This window comes from Arachis hypogaea, chromosome 19, assembly GCF_003086295.3.
Source record: "Arachis hypogaea cultivar Tifrunner chromosome 19, arahy.Tifrunner.gnm2.J5K5, whole genome shotgun sequence".
NCBI lineage: Eukaryota > Viridiplantae > Streptophyta > Magnoliopsida > Fabales > Fabaceae > Arachis > Arachis hypogaea.
In genome coordinates this window covers 152,481,102-152,496,198 of record NC_092054.1, presented here as the reverse complement: position 1 = coordinate 152,496,198, position 15,097 = coordinate 152,481,102, and the positions used below count along the sequence as shown (strand labels likewise).

The window sequence follows — 15,097 nt, the reverse complement described above, 5'->3', positions numbered from 1 at the left end:
CTTTTAATTTTAGTCCCAAAAAAACATAACTCATCATACATGAATTTATTCATATCTCTTTAAATACTATTAATGAATAGTTTAATATGAAGTTAAGTCTCAAAGTGGTTCCGGAAGTTACACTCGAGACTCGTAGTTCCTGAAATTAATAATTACTCATATTCGTCTTTGAAGTTGCACTTTGGGACTCAGATTCATCCTTCCAGCACATTCTGCCCATCTAGCGCCACCGAAAAGCTAATCCGAACTCCTCCATGACAGGTTGGCCAGGTAATGGCTAGCTGACGTGGATGAGTAAACTTTTATGGTGTAATTTGGTCCCTAAATCAAAGTTAAAAATCCTAATCCCCAAATTTGATCATTATTCTCTACAGTAATCCCTCTCTTCACTTCTCTTTCCTTTTCCATCTTCAAATTAGACGAAATGGGATATATAAAAGACTATTCAAGAATAGATACTATAAATAATACCGGTTGACAGATAAATAGAAACAAATTTGCCAAAATCATCTCTACTGTACCTTAATGTCATTTAGGTAAGGTCATTGGTTCCAAATGAAAAGAATTATGCTTCCTCTGCAATCTATATGAACAGATAATAAAATTTTGAAGTGTGAAAAACCAAAAAAGAATATAATGACACTTCAATTGTTTTAGCCTAAACAAAATGGTGGAGCCTATTGTCATTCTTTATGGCTTTATCATATTTGAAATTAGTAATATGTAAAATTAGAATCTAAATGTGGTTCTTTGAGTTGATAAATAAGAGAGGATTTAAGTTATACCTCATCTGCAATCAGAGTAGCTCTAGGGACATCGATCATGGTTCCTACTTTATAGCTTAGAGAGGAACTCGTCTCAGAAAACACTTTCCCATCAACATTTCTTATTAAACTCACTTGGTGCTTCAATTCCTGCCGAGGATAAAAGAGGAAAGATTATAAATAACCAAGACAAGAAGCTAATGTAGTTGTACTTGGTATATACTGTTTAGAAAAAACTAAAAAGACTATGAAGCTTTGGCTCAAATAATGTATGGTAAAGCTATGACATAATTTTTATGATTAATGGTATATATAGAGCAAAAAGTGAAGCAAAAAAGCAGCAAGGGAATAAATGAGGTTGAATAAAGATCATGCTTGAGGTGTATCGACAAGTGGAACCATTATTTCCAGCAGACCTTTAATGCCAAGGTTACTCACTGAAACTGCAGCCTCAAAGATTGCAGGAAAATGCATCTCAGTTAATTCAGGGTATGATATTCCTCACCTGTTGATAGAAAATTCAATAATCACATATGAATGCTGTGAATCAATCCATAAACTAGGGGAATGCAAACCTGCAGCCTCGGAAACTAAGCATGGGATTCACTTTTGATAGTTTTTTAATCCTAGAGAAGATTTCTTCTTTCATTGATTCCTGTCTCCGAAATTAGTTCCCTGACAATGTGATGCAACTCACCCTTGGGAATAAACTCATGAAGTGGAGGATCTAACAATCGGATTGTTACTAGAAGACCGTCCATTGCGTGGAAGATTCCCTCAAAATCTGATCTCTAATAAGATAGCAACAGGTCAATTGCGGCTTTTCTCTGTTCTGGTGTAATGACTACTATCATCAACCTCACAACCTTTATCCTCTTGTTTGAGGCAAAAAAAACTGGAAATAGAGAATCATACAATTCTTATATATATATATATATATATATATATATATATATATATATATATATATATATATATATATATATATATTTATTTATTGAGGAATATTGAGAGCACATTTTTCATTTAATGATAACCAAGGAATATTGAGAGCACATTTTTCATTTAATGATAACCAAGGAATATTGAGAGCACACAACACTTTCTCCATTTGCGGGCTATAACAGCATCATGAGATGTCAAACCATCTCTTTCTGTCAAGATCCCAGTAGCTGCATGCATACCATCAACATCTTCTGCACTTGTTTCTGTCCTCACCTTTCAACAATGTAACACTGGATCAGCTAATAATCACTCATTTAACAATAACGGATGATCTACTAATCACAAAAAATTCGAACAAGGGGGATTATTTTCATACTACCATGACACTCTTTTCTTTTGCATGCCATGCTTCTGCATCACTAGCAGTGAACACAATCTACCCTATTGCAGCTCTAGGAAAAGTAGGCAAGTCCGTGGCAATCACTTTGTCCTTGTAAGCAGATGGATCCTCAAACTAACCGAACAATTAAAACAAGTCAAAAACACCAAGCATTGTCTAGTGAAACCGTACTTATTACTATTTCGTCTAATTTATAGTATTTGTTCTTGAATAGTCTTCTACATATCCCATTTCGTCTAATTTGAAGATGGAAAAGAGAATAGAAAGGGAGGGATTACTGCAGAGAATGATGATCAAATTTGGGGATTAGGGTTTTAACTTTGATTTAAGGACCAGATTGCACCATAAAAATTTACTAATCCACGTCAGCTAGTCGTTACCTGACCAGTATGTCATGGAGAAGTTCAGATCAGCTTTTCAGTGGCGTCAGATGGATAGAATGTGCCGGAAGGACGAATCTAAGTCTCAGAGTGCAACTTCAAGGATGAATATGGATAACTATTCATTTTAGAGACTACTATGAGTCTGGAGTGTAACTTTAGAACCACTTTGAATGATGTGATATTTAATATGATATATGTTATCTAATTTTAAATTTTGTAGCTCTTGACTTTAATGAGTTTATCGGTGAATTTTTTAGAATTTTGTATCCCAATTTTATAAATTTACTAGTGTATGTTTCCGTGCCCTATACGGGATAATACATAAAATTATATATTTTTTTTATTAAAATCTTAAACAAAAATTATATATAGTAATTATTATTATAAATGTTTTATTACTTAAAATATTAAAAATAATTAGTATTTGTCTTAATCAATTTGGATTACTTGAATGGTCATCTCATTTGTCTGCTTAAGTAAGTATTTGAAATTCGAATTTCATCTTGTGTGTGTAACAATTCATTGATTAGCAGCAGACCCTTAATAAATAGAGCATAAAGATGTGGTAGATTAGTCTTTGGCCTGCTGAATTAAGAAATCCGTAGAATTAGATTAATTTCTCATTATTCATAGCAATACTTATGAACTTTTGTCTTTGTTAAAATTTATCTGAAACAATTTTATTTGTTGGTATCGTATTTATTTTTGAAAATCACAAAATAATATGATCAACATTATTCCTTGTTAAAACTTAAAATTTCACATTTTATGATAAAATTTTTAAATTTTTAAACTTATAGACTTATGTCATTATAAAATTTATTAGATTGATTAATATTTCTTGGTAACATGGTGTACCGAAATACCATCGTTATTAATTAGTATGAAGAGAAACCAATAACAACTTTTGTTATTCAATATATAATTTATTCTATTGAAAAATAAATTAGTATTTCCTGAACTGGTAAATACATTTCTTTCTAATTTCTTATACTATTTTATTTGACAATATTTGCCGTTAAAGAATAACAAATGTTCGGTACCTCGGGTTCCGGACGGGTCGATGATGCTCTAGGGATGTGTTGGTAGGAACCATCTTGGATCTGGGTCCAGTGGATGAGGGCGGAGACTTCACGACCTCCCGAGCTGCTGCGGTGTGAAGGGGGGTGCCACCTGCAATAACACTCCGACGCTCAAGACAGAAATGGTACAAATGGCAGTGGGAGTAAATGAGGTAGTGACGTACCATGGGGAGGGATAGGGCCCTCCCCATATATACCCTGTCAGTAGGGCGGGTCCCACAGGAGAGGTCTCTTTCCCGGAAGTTTTCTCTCCACAACTGTCGCATGGTTGGCTCAGGGAATAGGTGTCCGGGTTGTAGTCCAAGCATACTTGTCGGATCGCTTCGTAGTGCTTCGTCGGGTCGGGGTGCTGCCTTATGTGGGCCGGGCCGGAACAGTGCCCCCAACGCGCCAATTAGGGTGATGAGCATCGTGGGTGGCGCATTTTGCAGCCTTCGATAACCTCGTCGATTGGCTGGTTGGTCGTACGTTGCGATAAGGGCGTGCCCCCAACGTGCGAGGGAGGCTTGTTGCCTCGAAGGGGTATTCTGCATCGCCTCGACTTTTGCACCGAGCATTTAATGCTCTTGATGATTGATTTAAACTCTATGCGAAAAGTCTACTTTGTCCTTGTCTTTTGCGCTTCCTATGCATTAGTTTTCACTTTAGTTTCCCTTTATCCTTCACATTTCTAACTTCCCTCTGTCAATTATGTTTCCATCATTTCCATCATTTCCTCTCATCCCTCCTGAAGCTCTTTACTTTGAGTCTATTTCTACGCTGTCTACCTTCCTGAGATTTTCCCAGTTCTTCTTCGATCACCACTCTTTCGGTAAGTTTCCTTTTTCTTTCTTTTTTCATTCTGCCTTCGCATTTTGTGTTGTTTTTCTGCATTTTGCTCATGCATGTGTACTGTGCGTTTTGTTGAATGCTTGAATAGTTTCAGTGCTAGATAGGCATTAGGAGGGTAACCATTCTAGGTTTTTGGTGTTTAGGCTTCGTTTTTACTGTAGATTTAGGCTTTGATTCACTGTAGACCTTGGGTAGGCAAACTGTAGTCTCTGGTGTTAGTACTGGTTTCCCGACCTCTTAGACTGACTCTGAGTGGTTCCTCCACTGTAGGTATGCCCCAGCGTCCTATCATGAGAGTTCCCGTTGCGAGAGCGCCCTATGACCGACACGTCTGGGTGACCTCGGACTTGAAGGAAACCCCCAACCAAATGACCGTAGAGGAACTTACAGAGTTCTGACAAGCCGAGTATCTCTGTGGAGGGGGCGACGAGGAAGCCAACTACGGGTTTTCGTCCCTGCCGATCATGAACGGATATTCCACCTAAACCTACACACTCCCCGGGTCACCGATTGGATCTGGGTGTATAAAGCAATGTTCACTAACTTGGGGGTCCGCCTACCCTTTTCCCCCTTTCAAATGGCGCTGCTAAACCGGTGTGACATGGTGCCGTCCCAACTGCATCCGAACAGCTGGGCCTCTATCCGTTGTTTCGAGATGGTCTGCGAGTTTTTAGAGCTACCGGCCTCAGTGGAGGTCTTCTTATTTCTCTTTGTCTTAACAAACCCTTCAAAGGAGGAAAAAGCCAAGAAGGGATTCATGTCGTTTCAGTCAGCCCAGGGCCGGAGAATCTTTGGTCTGTTCGAGGATTCCTATCATGGCTTCAAAGATAGATACTTTAATGTTCGCCCTGCCGTAGGTCGGCACCCCTTCTGGCTGACCTTGGAGGGGAAACACTGCATCCCGACCTATTGGAGTTTCGGGGCGGGGCCAATGCCTTCACAAAAGTGACATATAAAGGGTTGTCTCCCGAGAATAAGAGGGTTGCCGACGTTGTGTTGGCTATCTTTGGTAAGAACCATGTTAACCCCCATCTCCTTATGGGTGATCGAGACATGGCTAGGAGTTATATAGGTGGGTGGTCGTTTGGTCGAGTGCTCAAACTCATTTATTTATACATTTCCTTAACTCTCTTTCCTACTAACAGGCTTTCGTATTTTATCACAGTATCAATGGTTGGCGAAAAGGTTGGGCTTGATGCTTTGTTCAATACTTTTCTCCCTGGGGGTAGCGATGATGACTCTGCCACTCGTACCAACGAAGTGCCGCATCCTTCCGCCGTTGAGGCCGACGCACAGTCCCAGCCCACACAAAGAGAGGTGGCTGGGACCAGCTCTGGTCCGAGTCCCCGACCAGAAGTTGAAACGGAGGGAGGAGGTCTTGAGGTTATCGTCGTCGAGAACCCGAGGAAAAGAAAACCGTCCTCCAGCCCTGAGGGGGTCCTCACGGTGATGGAGAAGAACTTTGATGCCAGTAGCTTTATCGATTCCCAACTCCTACCTGGCACAGAGGACTTCTTCCTTGGTGGGGATCTTGCTTTTCAAGCCAAGTGGGTGTACCGTCCCTTGCTCTGGGTCGACGCTATAGTGAGGAAGGCAGAGCCCGTCTTGGCGGGAGCTCAGAGTCTTGAAAACAAGCTTCAATCTTATGTCAGCACCAATGAGAAGTACAAAGTTGAGGTGAAGTCACTACAGACTCAATTGGCTGCTTCCAAGGAGAAGTTCAAGACTTCTGACGAAGCGGTGGCGCGGCTTACCGAGTGGGAGCTTACCCTGGAGAGTCCGCTTAGCTCTACTCAAGGTCGGGTGACAAAGCTAGAGAAGGGGCGCGATAAGGCCCTCTCGTCAGCGACCGCGGCCAAGGCTGAAACTGCTGAGTTGAAGAAGAAGTATAAAGAGACCGTGAAGCAGGGTAAGGGTGCCATCTTGGCGACTTAGGAGGCTATCAAGGCTCAAGTGAAGCTTCTGGCTCCCGACTTCGACACCTCAGCTGTTAGCGTTTTCAAGGCCATCAAGGATGGCAAGAATGTTGATATTCCGAATAAGTAATGTAATCTCAGTTGTTGTATTTTGTTTGGATTTTTGTAATATGTAGATCTTTGAGCACTTGAGTAGTTCTAGCGAACTCGTTTGCCTTTTTGTCGGTAGATAACAATTTACTTGTTGACCATTTTGCCGGTAATTTACTCGCTTGGTATTTGCTTACCGTTTGTTTACCGTTTCGTTGGGAATTAACTCGCTTGGTATTTTCTTACCATTTGTTTACCGTTTCGTTGGCAATTAATGAAGTCAGATCATGGCTTTTTCACTTAAGTGTTTGAAACTTGTCTTTACTGAGCAGCCGTTTGTTGTAGTCTTTGCGACTTCGTTGGTTCCCTGAGTGATCAGTCCCGGGATGCCGTGTCGCTATGGAATTGGTTACCTTTACTTGGCAAAATAATTTGAACAATTTCGAACAGCGTATTAAAATTTGAAATGAGAAGTTTGAAACAAGGGGAAGCAATCAGTGTAGCAAATTGTCATTCATATAAACAACCAATGGGGAGCAATCTAAACATAAAGTAGCACGGGTCTTACTAAACCGGTTAAACCGGCAAATTGTTTGCTCACTGGGTGTGTCTCGGCTTCTAGGAATAGAATCTTCTTAGGTTTCTCGCGTTCCAGGTTCTGGAAACTTCCCTGCCGTCTAGTCATTCCAACTTATAGGCACCGTTGCCGAGCACCTCCTTCACCCTGTATGGACCTTCCCAATTTGTCGCCAACTTTTCTTCCCCTGGTGTCGGGAGTCCGACGTCGTTGCGTCGTAAGACTAGGTTGCTGGGCTCAAAATCTCTTTTGAGTACCTTGGCGTTGTAACGTAGGGCCATCCTTTGTTTCATCGCCGTCTCTGACAAGTGGGTCATCTCTCTAGTTTCATCCACTAAGTCCTTTTCTACGGCTTCTTCGGCTCCTCCCAAAAGTAGTCGTGGGCTCGGTTCCCCAATTTCCACATGAATTATCGCGTCCACCCCATAGGTGAGCCGGAAGGGCGTCTTCCTGGTAGATGACTGTTGAGTTGTGTGATAGAACCAGAGGACCGAGGCTAACTCGTCTGCCCATGCTCCCATCTTCTGGTCAAGTCACTTTTTGAGGCCTTGTAGGATGACCTTGTTCGCTGCTTCGACTTGGCCGTTAGTTTAAGGGTGCTCAAAAGACGAGAACTTCTGCTTTATGCCCAAGCCGGCGAGAAATTCTCCGAACTTCTTATCGGCAAACTGTGTCCCATTTTCCGAGATGACTACCTCTAGGATTCCAAATCTGGCTATTATTTGTCTCCACATGAACTTCCGACAATTGGCCGAGGATATGCTGGCCAACGGCTCGGCCTCTACCACTTTGTATAATAGTCGATGGCGACAATTAGGTACTTGACCTGTCCAAGTCCGACTGGGAAAGGCCCTAACAAGTCGACTCCCCATTGTGAGAATGGTCGGGAGGCCATCAGTAGGCTCAGTTCGGCTGCCGGGGCTTTGTGGAAGTTGGCGTTCTCCTGGCATCTTCTGCATCTCTTCACGAACTCTTTGGAATCCGCCATCATTGAGGGCTAGTAGTAACCGGCCCTGACGAGCTTTCGGGCTAAGGCCTTCCCTCCGATGTGGTGGTCGCAACACCCCTCATGGACTTCGCTTAACACATAGTTTGTTTGGTCGGGGCGTAGGCACTTCAGTAGAGGTTGGTTGAGCCCCTTCTTAAATAGCTGGCCTTGTATTATTGTGTACCTGGCCGCTTCTCTTCTTAGCACCTTTGCCATCTTGTCACCATCAAGGAGTTTACCCTTTTCTAAGAAATCAATGATTGGATCCACCCAGGTGGGAGGGTCGGTTGCACGTGTTATATGTAGGGTCACCGTTGGTTCCTTCACTAAACCTTGAATAAGAGATCGATTCCCCGTTCTTGGCTTTGTGCTTGCCAGCTTTGATAGGAGGTCAGCCCGGGTGTTCTTCTCTCTCGGAACGTGCTGCACCGTGACCTCGTCGAACTCCTCGCTCAGCTTTTTGGCCCTCTCCAAATATTTCTGTAGTAGTGAATCTCTGGCCTGGTACGTTCCATTGACTTGTGATGTGACGACCTGAGAGTCGCTACACACTTCCACTCTGGTGGCCCTGACCTCTCTTGTCAAGACTAGGCCGCCAAGAAGGACCTCGTATTCTGCTTGATTGTTTGACACCGGGAACTCAAACTTGACCGATTGCTCATATACGACTCCGGTTGGACTTTCCAGGATGATCCCCGCTCCCTCGAACATTTGGTTGGAAGCTCCATCCACATAGAGTTTCCACCATGTGCTCGGTGTCTCGGGAAGGTTTCCCGTCACTTCGACCAGGAAATCGGCCATTACTTGGGCCTTGATTGCACGTCTGGGCTCGTACTGTAGATCGTATTGAGATAGTTTGATTGCCCAAGTCATCATCCTGCCTGCCAAATCGGGTTTTTGCAGCACTTGGCGGATCGCTTGGTCCGTCCTGACGATTATTTGGTAACCTTGGAAGTACTGTCGCAGCCTACAGGAGGAGGTCAGGAGCGCGCATGCCAGCTTTTCCAACTTACTGTATCTCAGCTCTGCCCCTTGCAGTGCCTTGCTCACAAAGTAGACCGGCTGCTGTATCTTCCCTTCTTCTCACACCAGAACGGTTGCCAGAGCCTCCTCAGTTACTGCCAAGTACAAGTAGAGTGCTTCTCCCTTTCTGGGTTTGCCGAGGACAGGTGGTGCCGAGATTATGTTCTTGAAGTGATTGAAGGCTTCCTCGCACGTCGGGATCCATTCGAACACTATCCCTTTTTTCATCAAGTTGAAGAACGGGAGGGCCTTGGCAGCCGACGCACCGTGGAACCTAGATAGCGCGTTGAGCCTTCCCGTCAGTCTCTGTATGTCCTTTACACAACCTGGGCTCTTCATCTGCAGGATTGCTTCACACTTCTCCGGGTTAGCTTCCACTCCTCGTTGGGTTATCATGAAGCCTAAGAACTTCCCTGCTTCCATGGTTAAAGCGCATTTGAGAGGGGTGAGCCTCATGTTGTTTCGCCGAAGAGATGCGAACACGGTTTCTAGGTTGCTAATGAGGTCTTCAGCCTGGGTGGTCTTCACCAAGATGTCGTCTATGTACACTTCCACTGTCTTGCCGATGAGATTACTAAACACCTTATTCATCAGCCTCTGATAGGTAGCTCCCGCGTTTTTTAGCCCAAATGGCATCACCTTGTAGCAGTACGTACCCCCGGGCATTATGAACGCCATTTTCTTCTCGTATGGCCTGTGCATCGGTATCTGGTTGTACCCGGAGCAAGCGTCCATGAAATTCAGAAACCGATACCCTGCCGCCGCGTCCACTAGGGCATCAATGTTAGGGAGGGGGAAGGAATCATTGAGGCATGCCTTGTTGAAATCAGAATAGTTCACGCACATTCTCCACTTCCCATTTGCTTTCTTAACCAGTACTACATTAGACAACCAAGTCGAGTAGTCCAGTTCTCGGATGAACCCAGCTTCTAGCAGGCTGGCCGTTTGCCTGGCCACCTCGTTAGCTCTTTCCTGGGACATTTTTCTTCTTCTATGCCACCGGCTTGGCTTCTGCTCTCACAGCTAGGTGGTGTGACATGAACTGGGGGTCAATCCCCGGCATGTCAGCCGGTGTCCAGGCGAACAGATCGCCGTTAACTCTGATCATTTCTTCCAATGGTTCTTTCAAGTTATGCGAGAGGTTTCTGTTCACGAAGGTGAACTTTTCCTGCGAATCGCCAACCCTGAACTTCTCGAGGTCCCCTTCCGGTTCTGACCTGGGCTTGTCGTCGACCCTAGCATCTAGATGGCTAGGAAGACTCCAGATGCCTCTTTGGATTTCTTTCTTAGGGAGAGGCTGGCATTGTTGCATGCGACCGTCATTTTCAAATCTCCCCTGATGGATCCAACCAACCCATTGTCAGCAACAAACTTCATCATCAATAGCTTTGTACAAATCACTGCTCCGAACTCATTGATTGTTTTTCTTCCCAAGATGAGGTTGTAGGCCGTGGAGTCTCTTAGGACCACGAACTCCACCATTACCGACCTCTTTCCTCGCCCTCCTCCTATGGATATGGGTAAGGAGATTATGCCATCAGGTTTGATAAAGTAATCACCCAAACCGACCACACCGTGTTGGTGGGTCTTCAAGTCGTTGTCTCGGAGGCCTAGAGCATCAAACACGTTGCGGAACATGATGCTCGAATATGCACCAGTGTCTACCAGGATTCGCTTTACCAGACCAGTTCCTACTTTAACTGTGATCACCATAGGAGGGTTCTCCGGCATGTCGTCAACCCATTGGTCCACAGGTCTGAATGATATTGACGGTACCTTCCTGGAGGGAGGCACGTGACTAGATGATGATACAGCCAAAACTTTGGCATCCTTCCTGCATGCCGACTTCGACCTGGGGGCAGCGTCCCTTCCGACTACAACGTTCACAATGGTGAGGCCGCGCTCATTATCTTCGTCGGATTCCTGTTTCTACCTCACGACGCAGTTCTTGTCGTCGCCAGGTTGGTCCCGACCCCACCTCCTGGGATCTCTTATGAGATGGGAGAATTCTGCCAGCTTACCTTCCCGAATTGCCTGCTCCAAGGCATCTTTCAAATCAAAACAGTCTTGGGTCTTGTGACCGAAGCCCTTGTGGTAGTCGCAATGGAGGTTTTTGTTCCCTCCAGTTCTGTCCTTGAGAGATCAGGGCTTCGACAGGATGCCTTTGTCGGCTATCTGCTGATACACTTCGACGATCGGGGTTGTCAAGAGAGTGTAGTTGGTAAACTTCCCTACCTGGGGGAACGACTTGTAGGTTTTAGCTAGAGCTCTGTCCTTGGAGTGCTCCTTAAGTCTTTTCCCGTTACCGGGCTGACGAGCATGGTTATAGGCGGGCTGCCGCTTGTTGGCTGCCACGACCTGGCTAACCTCCTCATCATTGATATATTCCCTAGCCACGTTTTGAATTTCTTGCATCGTCTACATGGGTTTGGTGGTAAGGTGCTTCTTGAAATCTTCGTTCAACAACCCGTTCGTCAAGCATAAAATGGCCACCGAGTCGGTCAGGCCGTCAATCTCCAAACATTCATCATTAAACCTATCCAGGTACTTCTTGGTCGGTTTCCCGCTTCTTTGCGTCACCCCTAGCAAGTTTATCGGGTGCTTCACCTTGGCAATGCGCGTGGTGAACTGGGCCAGGAAAGTGTTAGTTATGTCAGCAAAGGTTGTCACGGAGCCCTGGGGGAGAGCGTTGAACCAGCGAATTTCCGGCCCCGCCAATGTTCAGGGAAAGGCACGACACCTTACTTCGTAACCCACACCCTCCAAGTTCATCATGGCCTTGAAGGCCGTTAGGTGTTCTTGGGGGTCTTGGTACCTCATGTCTGTTGGCTCATCGAAGTGCTTCGGTAGCCGGGCCTCGAGGATAGAATGATGGAAAGGGGTTGCCCCTATGATTACGGGACGTCGCGTTCTCCTTGGTCTTTCTCTGCTGTCTTCTCGATTCTCCTCCGCGGTTTGTCTCATCGAAGGTCGGGTGTAAATTAGGGGATCTCGCCATTTTCTTGGCAACTCCCTGCTTTCCTCTTGGCTTTCCGATTCTGATAGGGGGTTCGGGGTGCGTCTGGAATGACTTCTTCGGGGACTTCTCCCTCTCCTTTGAGGAGATCGGGAGCGGTCTTGTCCCGGAGCTAGTTGGTAGCGCTCTCGGCTTGCCAGCTCACGCTCTAGGTTCTGCACCCTGTGACGTAGTTCCTACATTATTCTGGCGCTGTCACTGCCTGTTCCTCCAAAGGGGCGCCTCTCCTGGGAGTGCGAGGGGAACTCAGGTCACCGCGGGGGAGATCTTGTGCGTTCGCGGGAAGAAGCCACAGAGGCTACCCTACCGCTTCAGGGAGCCATCCCCCCCCCCCGGCGCATGGTTCGGCTCCGTCGTCTGCCTCCACAGGACCCAACAGAAAGTCCATTCATGCCAGTCCCCACAGACAGCGCCAATGTTTGGTACCTCGGGTTCCGGACGGATCGGTGATGCTCTAGGGATGTGTTGGTAGGAACCAGCTTGGATCTGGGTCCAGTGGATGAGGGCAGAGACTTCACGACCTATCGAGCTGCTGCGGTGTGAATGGGTGGTGCCACCTGCAATGACACTCGGACGCTCAAGTCAGAAATGGTACAGATGGCAGTAGGAGTAAATGAGTAGTGACGTAGGCCTCCCCATATATACCCTGTCAGTAGGGCGGGTCCCACAGGAGAGGTCTCTTTCCTAGAAGTTTTCTCTCCACAGCTGTCGCATGGTTGGCTCAGGGAATAGGTGTCCAGGTCGTAGTCCGGGCGTACTTGTCGGATCGCTTGGTAGCGCTTCGTCGGGTCAGTTTGTCGGGCCGAGGCACTGCCTTATGTGGGCCAAGCCGGAACAACAAATGACCACACTATCCTACAATATGATATACAAAGTAAATTCTTATCTTAAAATTAATTTTGGTTAGTGAGATAAAATTTGAAATATTTTTTTATTTTCTTACTCAAATTTAAATTTAAAATTTAAATTTAAATTTAGAATTGATTAACAACTTATCCTTTTTTACTTTCAATAACAAAAATAAAACTAATTAAGTGTAAAATATTCAACATTTAATAATTTTAATCATTTAAATTTTAATTACCAAAAATTGAGTTAAAAATTAATTATAATTTTTTCATTGGTGTTTTTAATAATGTAAAATTACATCTAATGAGAACAAATTTACTAATAAAATATTTATTAAAAAGACATGGATTATTTTGATCCTTTAATCCTTCACTATACGACAAACAACTAATTGGTAACTTATTCGTACATGGACACGTTATTCCACTAAGAATGATTGCCATCAAGGATAATTTCCTAATAGTCTAATAATATTGGAAGGTTTATATAATACTATATAATAATATTATCATCATCAATAGTATATGATACCAATACCAAAAAAAAAAAGACATTGTGCGTATATAATATTATCAATATTATATAAATCACTTTTGTATTTATTTTTTTGTGCGTATATAATATTTAATTAACACATTAAGACATATATAATATTTCATTAATATATATATATAATATAAAGTAATTTACAAATTATTTTATTGGAGTGCTAGAAGGTCAAGTAGGTTTTGTAATTTGTAGTCATCAATATTAATCATCATTAATATTTTTAATAATGTGAGATTACATCTAATGATATGAAATTACTTGATTCAACAGTTTTTAGCTTTTACTAATCCTAAATACATCTTGTGAAATTTTAAATGGCATCAAAGGAGATTCGAAAGACTCAAAATTCTGACTTTTTAAGATCAGATGAGGAGGAAGTGGTAAGTTTAGGAAAAGAGGACGTCAGAGCAGGAATTGAAAATTGTTCCTGGAGTCTAGTAGGGACGCTGATGGCGGATAAGGTATTTTGTTCGGGGACAATGGAAGGAGCTTTCAACGCCATGTGGAATCAAACCGGAGGATTTGAGGGTCAAGGCTCGTAAAGATAATATTTTTCAGTTCTTTTTTTTATAAGGAGACGGATATGCTCAAAGCTAAAAGTAGTTTGTAACACTTTTAACATCAGAATGTCACGCTTTCGACTGCGCCAATTTGATAGCGAGAAGTATTACGACGACTTCATATACTTAATAATAAAATAGGAGTCTTTACCTCAAAATCGTATCGCTGCTTTCTTGAAAAAACTGGAAATACTTTTAAATTTTTGCCAACATGCATATACATATATACAAAACTTCTTATACAAGTAACTTATAGATATTATATACATACAAATCCTACAACTCCTATCCCTCTTACAAAATTATAATGACAAAGGCAAGGGGGTGAGAACATAAATAGCATATCTAAGAACTTAACAAAAATTCTGCAAGCTTTCTCGTTTGTCCTAACAAATTCTCAGTAGAGGATTTAAGAATTGTCATAAGAGGATACGTATAGAAAGAAGAATGAATTTTTTAAGCGGAGATCTTCGTTCGTCTTATGAATCCTTTTTAAACCACAACGATTAATAGTATATAAAAAATATCAACATCATATCTTTACTTATAAAAGTTTCAATCTCGACAATTCACATAACAATTCAAAACATACCAAAGGGGTTAATCAATCTAAAGCCTCACCAATCATCGCCTCCGACCCAATATATAATCAAATCTCGGCCTCTGTCCCAACAAAAACCTATCATCGCTATCATTAATCCACCACCAAATACTCAAAATAGAAAATCAATCACAAGCACAAACAAATACAAGGCAAACACATTTAAAGAACAGTTACAACAAGTATCACAGTTACTAGTTAAACAGAATTTATCAAATAGGCAAACCAAAACATTTAAGCACACCCAAACAAAGCAAACAAATGCAACATTGGTGCATGCCTATTCTATTGGCCGTGAGCTCACATGTCGGTTACTTTACCAGAACCCGACACATCCGGTAGCTAACTTGTATGTCGTCCTCTTGAAAACCGGTAGGCGGTACACCACCCGATCCCTACCTGGTGAATGGTACACTACCACAATTCCCACCATTACGAACGGTCCACCACCACGATCCTCGCAAGATTTTCAATTGGAAAACACACACCCGTAGGCAATAAATAACCACGATCCCTATAAAGA

At 43.2% G+C, this 15,097-nt stretch overlaps 1 protein-coding gene and 1 long non-coding RNA gene across 3 annotated transcripts; both read right to left on the bottom strand.

The window, feature by feature from the left end:
* Positions 1-7: 7 nt before the first annotated feature.
* On the bottom strand, positions 8-1,666 carry LOC112777180 (uncharacterized). Of its 2 annotated transcripts, XR_011877517.1 has the most exons (5): positions 1,462-1,666; positions 1,203-1,269; positions 786-914; positions 522-583; positions 8-408 (listed from the first exon to the last, which is right to left on the bottom strand). It is a non-coding gene; the product is annotated as an uncharacterized lncRNA (long non-coding RNA). The 2 variants fall into 2 exon arrangements; XR_011877518.1 differs by lacking the exon at positions 1,462-1,666 and having other exon boundaries at positions 1,181-1,452.
* A 5,426-nt stretch (positions 1,667-7,092) lies between these two features.
* LOC112779107 (uncharacterized) lies at positions 7,093-7,509 on the bottom strand. The gene has a single exon (XM_025823360.1). It carries the CDS (start codon positions 7,507-7,509, stop codon positions 7,093-7,095), a length of 417 nt encoding a protein of 138 aa, XP_025679145.1.
* Between the last annotated feature and the right edge of the window lie 7,588 nt (positions 7,510-15,097).

Bases quoted from the DNA above. Each gene is read 5' to 3' on its own strand.
- LOC112779107 (XM_025823360.1), bottom strand. From the start codon at position 7,509: ATGGGAGCATGGGCAGACGAGTTAGCCTCGGTCCTCTGGTTCTATCAC.